The sequence below is a fragment of the Brassica oleracea genome, chromosome C1 (assembly GCF_000695525.1).
Source record: "Brassica oleracea var. oleracea cultivar TO1000 chromosome C1, BOL, whole genome shotgun sequence".
NCBI classification, from domain to species: Eukaryota; Viridiplantae; Streptophyta; class Magnoliopsida; order Brassicales; family Brassicaceae; genus Brassica; species Brassica oleracea.
The window spans coordinates 24307661-24313981 of NC_027748.1; the positions used below are offsets into that span (position 1 = coordinate 24307661).

The 6321-nt window shown below is 36.2% G+C and overlaps 1 protein-coding gene across 1 annotated transcript; it reads right to left on the bottom strand.

Moving 5' to 3' along the window:
* Positions 1 to 284: 284 nt before the first annotated feature.
* Positions 285 to 1293, bottom strand: LOC106298795 (transcription factor HEC2-like). Its single transcript, XM_013734937.1, has one exon. The coding sequence runs from the start codon at positions 1106 to 1108 to the stop codon at positions 425 to 427; it is 684 nt and encodes a 227-aa protein (XP_013590391.1). The 5' UTR covers positions 1109 to 1293; the 3' UTR covers positions 285 to 424.
* Positions 1294 to 6321: the final 5028 nt, after the last annotated feature.

Consider the following 6321-nt stretch of genomic DNA (forward strand, 5'->3'; position numbering starts at 1 on the left):
TTCAACACATAAAGCCTTATAAAACCATGGTCAAATCTGAGATTTTGGGGGCCTAAAACATTTTTTTTAAGAATTTTAGTTAAATTTTCTTTTTTTTTTCCAATTTAAGAATTTTATATGAAAAAGTTTCCAAAAATTTTATTCATCAAGACCAATGTTTCGTTGGCATGTACTCAGATCCGACCTGCCGAAAGCTGATCAGTGCTAGTAATCAAAAGATTGCTTCATTTTGCAATGATAATTGAATATTACTATAATTGGTTTTTACACTAAAAAGACCTGCCTTAAAAAAACGTCCTAGACATTATTAAAACCGGGAAAATTAAATACGTTTATAAAAGATAACACACTCATAATATTAAATTTCACTTGTCCCGAGAATTTTTGTTTTCCTCTTCATACTAATAATACATTTAAAAAGTGATCACCTAAGAATCTGTGTATTTCCAAGCATCTGGTGATGATCAGACCGCATAGTCCCACACCCTTTTCCACCGTATCCTCCACCAACACCAGTCGGTGCTGACGCCACTCCTCCGCCGTTAACAACCGCATGCTCCTCTAGCGACTGCACCTGTTTCTTGAGAAACTTAACGTAATGGATAGCCTCATCGAGCATCGAAGCAGTATCCATCTTGGTCCCGCCGGGAACAAGCCGTTGAAGAATCCGAATGCGTTCGCTTATCCTCTCCCGCCGATGTCGAGCCGCCACGCTCTGTGGATCTTTAGAGATCCTCACGTTCTTCCTCTTTGGTGGCTTCACAGATTCCGGATCAATATGTATCGGTTGCATCACGGCTATGCGAAAGATCATCTCTCGCATTGCCGCCATGTTAGCGTTGTCGCCGCCTCCTCCACCTCTTTTGTCCGGGAGAGATGATGAAGTGGAAGGTGCATACCGGAAATTTAAACCGGGTTGGTGAGTGATAGTTTGGTCAAGTAGTGGCAGATGAGTATGGTTGGGGTTGAAGAAGAAAGGGTGAGTGTTAGATTCGGAGAGCATCATGATGTTATGGGAATTAGGGTTAGGGTTTGGGTTAGAGAAGTGATCAGGAAGCTTCTCCATTTGCTGCATCATCATGTTCATTAGCATGTCGGAGTTCTCCATTATCTTCTTGTTTTAGTCTGGAATTTATAGGGTTTCTTTTTTTATTTGAGAGATATATGGAGAAGCGGGTGAGGTATGGAGAAAGAAGAAAAAGAATCTGACAAAGCTTGAAATTTTGTGTCTCTGATGAATCACTGAGGAGGTGTGATGATGGAATAGTTATGGAGAGTTATGTGTGAAAATGCAAACTGTTACTGCCAATCAGACATTCAGCAATATAACAGGAGTGAAGAATATATATATAGCAGTTTGTGAACCATCCTTATTTACTTAACTTTTTATTACATATAATATAAGATATGTGTAAATTATTATATACATTATACACCCTATATGACAACAAGGATTGTTTCCTTTTCTTCTATCTTCAGTCTTCACCCTAGCTACTAAACGTTTACACACAAATATGTGTTACTAGATAGCTGTTGGAAAATGTTTCCTTGATATATACTCCAAGCTTCCATATTGAATACTTTCTTTTTTTTAAAGAAAATTGAATATTTATTCTGTGCGTAACATGTTGTTTAACACTATATATATATAATTATAATTAACTTAATCAAGAAAATTGTAATAATCCGTCTCGTGGACTCCAGGCTGGTCTGCAGAGCACCGATCCTAATCCTTTACTTATGAACCCTAAGCTCCTCCAGATAGGTTAACTGGTGACAACTCGTTTTGTGTGAGGGTTGTTAAAGGGTGAGGTCTTGGATCTAAGGAACGCCAAGCGCACCAATAATCTACATGTGGAGCTTAGGGTTCACAGGTGAAGGATTAGGATCAGTGCTCTGCATGGCCATTATGACGTCTACGGAACATGTTGTTACAATACCATTTGACATGCAGGTCAATTGGTGACAATTTTTTTTGTAAGAGGGTTGTTAAAGGTGAGATCTTGGGTTCGAAGAACGCCAAACGCACCAATAACCTACATGGGAGAGCTTAGAGCGCACATGTGAAGGATTAGGGTTGGTGCTCTGCAGGGTTAGCCTGAGGTCCGTGAGACGGGTTGTTACAATAAAAGTCGATTGGTGACAATTTATTTTGTGGAAAAGTTGTTAAAAGATGAAGTATTTGGTTCGAGGAACGTTAAGCTCAACAATAATCTACCTGGAGAAAACTTATACCTCACATGTAAAGAGTTAGGGTCGGTGCTCTGCAAGCCATTATGGAATCCACGGGACTGGATTTTACAGAAATACATACAATATTTACGGTAATGCTTCCATACAATTTTTTTGGCATCAAATCAGTAGGTATAATTATATCTTGACGTACTCTGGTTGGATCAAATCAAATCGATAGTATGAAAGAGATTTTTCTTTTTTTCAATAATATGATTTTTTTATCAATTTTGAATGTAAATGATGAGAAACAATATATTAAGCTAGGTGAGATTTTAACCTAAAATCAATTGGTAATGAATAAATTGACATATCTATTTTATATAATACTTAACTTTTCTTTCCAATTTTATGCGCGATGTTCCTAATACATCTCTCTAGAAGATGATTTTTTGAGTTTCAATCTCTGAATATTTGGATAAGTGTCTATGGGCCAACCTTGGACTCGAAGCTGGAAGGGAGTTAACTATGCAAACTACAAAACCAAACCTACAAACGTGCATTTCTTTTACTATCATTCATATTGACGGTCGACTCACGAAGAGATTTTTCACTTGTTAGTTTGTACAACGGTCCTGATCTTTCCAACGAAATACACTGTCAAAATCGGTGGGATGTCGGACCCACGAGTCTGAACAAGCTCATCAAGGTGCATGAATGATGAAACCGCTCTCACCATTCAGGAAGTCACCGTAAGCTTTCCTATTTCCACAATTACAATTTTTTCTTTGTAAAACTTTTTAAGATAAATTATCTCGGTTCGGAATATTAGATACTTTTAATAATTACTTTTTGAACTACAATGAAAAAAAGAGAGTAGTTCTGTAGTTGTGTCGTCTTTTCCCATTTGTGTTTTTTTTTTAAACTAAAATTTTCCTATTTGTTTATCTTAAACTTTATACTATTATTTTTTGTCTATAATTGTTAAATACCCTACGTTCACATGAAATATGTCAGAAACCAGTGAACCCATCTGCTTCTCCCGGATCTGTTCAGGCGACGGCGAAATATTACCTTGAATTCATATGCTCCTTTTAAACGTATACAAGAAAATCTTTTAAAATTTGGTATGTGAATCCAATGATATTAATTTTATGCGTGAAAAATTGAGATGCGTTGTCTTGCATAAAATAGTTAGTAACTTAGGATGATGTTATAATTTTCTCAAGTATAATTGAAGAAGACGTAAATATTTTAAGTAAATTATTCACATATATATATATATATATATATTATTTTTTTGTTAGAACTTCTTCACATATATACATTATATATATATATATATATATATTTGTCAGAAATCCTCACATATAAAAAGATCAATGCATTCTAAAATCTCTTCGTGATCTTTTGTAAAAGCCTTATTATATAATAGGAGTATATATATTTTTCTGAGAACTTTTGTAAAAGCCGTATAGGAGTGTATATATATTATGAAAGAATGCTGCCTATAATGGACAATAGCTATAATAATCGAATATCAGTTGGCGTCGTGTGTTGGTGGTATATGGCACGCTTATCAAAGCCGATCGGCAGAGGACTTATTGCGATCTTCGTTTCCTTTTTCCTCGAGTTTACGTGATTATAGAGTACAAAAAGTTAACGTGGTCGTAGAGTAATCGTTGACAAAGAAAACAATAGAATTAATAAATGACTAGTTTTTTAAAAGGCATAAGTCCAAACCTTACTATCTTCAATCAATATTAGTGTCTGGCTGTATTGTATAACAAAATCACAATTTTTTTTCTTCTCACATACTGGAAAACCACACTTTTTTGTACATTTACTACATTTACGAAGTAACTTCTTTTTTCTGTAAATTATATTAACGCCGAGTTCGTCATCCTCCCTATAATTAGACCAAAATAGACAGACACAGTAAGTTGCTTCGGACTTGGCTTTTACCCTCTTATGTTGACACTGAAACATGTAAGAATTAGAAAACCAACGAAAACGGTGACGTTTCCATGCCCTCACTTTATCAATTTTACAAGAAAAAACCAGCTAGTATTTCCCCTTTTCACCTTTTTACTTCCGCAAAGTCACTGTAAGAATTAAACACTCTCCTTCCAACGGAATCAAAATACTTAACCAAGATTCGAAGTCTTGCTCGTACTTCTTTTTTCTTTCTTGTCTCTCAGTGAATTTGTTTTTCTTATTTTATTACTGAACCTGGTTTCTGAAAAGTGGCCAGGTCATTCGTCATTACGTTACTGCTTGATAAATGCCGTTAAAATCGAGAGCGATATTTGCTTGGTTCTGACAAGAAAAACTGAGTTCTAGTGCTGTCGAGGTAATTTTGCTAAAATATTAAGATTATTTTTTTTAGCCAATTTCTGCTTTATTTATCTGACTTTTAATTGGTTAATGACTTAATGTTAATGCTAAAGGTAGGATCATGTAACCGTGAAGTCGTTTCCACGGCTTTATAAGCGTTGGAAGTTGAAACTAGCTTTTTAAGGCCACATTTATCAATCAAAATTTTTACATTCATAAAACGACATACAGTTTATAAAATCACTTTATAGTCCGAGTATTTTTTCTTGTTCTTGTTTTTATTGTTCTAAAGTCAATAAGGATAATTACTACTGTCAAGATAATTTTGCTAAAATATTATGATTCTTTTTCCAGCATTTTCTTATATATTTATTCGTGTAGATATACCACTACAAGAAAACGTGCCCGTAACAACGAACATTTACGACGAAAATATTTCGTCGTAAATTTACATGGTCTTTACAACGAAATTACGGGGAATATAACTTTCGTCGTAAACACCATGTAAATTTACGACGAACTGATTTCATCGTAAACTCAATGTAAGTTTACGACGAATGTACGTGGAATGAGAAATACGTCGTAATCATTACATCGACATTACAACGAAGCATGTTACCGTTATACTTAGGTGAAAACGTGTATTCAATGTGCTTTAACTTACCTAATTTCGGTGTACAGCCCGCCTAAGTAGGTAACTTACCTAATTTCGGTGTACAGCACGTCCCTGTCGGAAATGCAAGAATTCAAAATTACCTACGTACCAAAGGATGTGGTACCTACCAATTACAGACAGATTGAAAAGATTATATCAATCTGAGAGGACTGCTGCATCGATGAGGTAGCATGCGGAACATGTCCAGAGAGATGGTGAGGTTGCACATCCATCAGACGCAAGAGCGTGGAAACATTTCAACAAGGTACACTCAGATTTTGCTACAAATATTCGGAATGTCTATCTTGGGTTATGCACCGATGGATTTAGTCCATTTGGAATGTCTGGTAGACAATATTCTTTGTGGCCAGTCATTCTTACGCCGTACAATTTACCGCCGGATATGTGCATGGAACAAGAATTTCTATTTTTGACCATATTAATCCCTGGGCCGAAGCATCCAAAACGGTCTCTTGATGTTTTTCTTCAACCGTTGATAGAAGAGCTAAAGCAATTGTGGTCAGAAGGGGTGAGGACGTACGATTGTTCCTTGAAAAACAATTTTACGATGCGAGCAGTTCTGCTGTGGACGATAAGTGATTTCCCTGCTTATGGGATGTTGTCTGGCTGGACAACACATGGAAGACTATCTTGTCCATATTGTCTTGGATCGACGAATGCTTTTCAACTGAAGAATGGTAGGAAGAGTTGTTGGTTTGACTGTCATCGTCGCTTTCTTCCACTTGCCCATCCGTACAGAAGAAATAAGACATTGTTTCGGCACAAAAAAATCGTTAGAGACGGTCCTCCTCCATATCTCACCGGCCAGCAGATCGAAGCAGACATTGATTATTACGGAGCTCAGGAAACAGTTAAAGTTGGAGGAAATTGGCATGTTCCTCGAAATATGCCTGATGGGTATGGTGTCTCTCACAATTGGCATAAGAAGAGTATATTTTGGGAGCTACCCTATTGGAAGGATCTTCTCTTACGCCACAATCTGGATGTCATGCATATTGAGAAGAACTTTTTTGAGAACATCATGAATACATTACTTAACGTCCCTGGAAAGACAAAAGATAACAAAAAGTCAAGGATAGACTTACCTGATATTTGCTCAAGAAGTGAGTTACATATCAAGAGCAATGGAAACATTC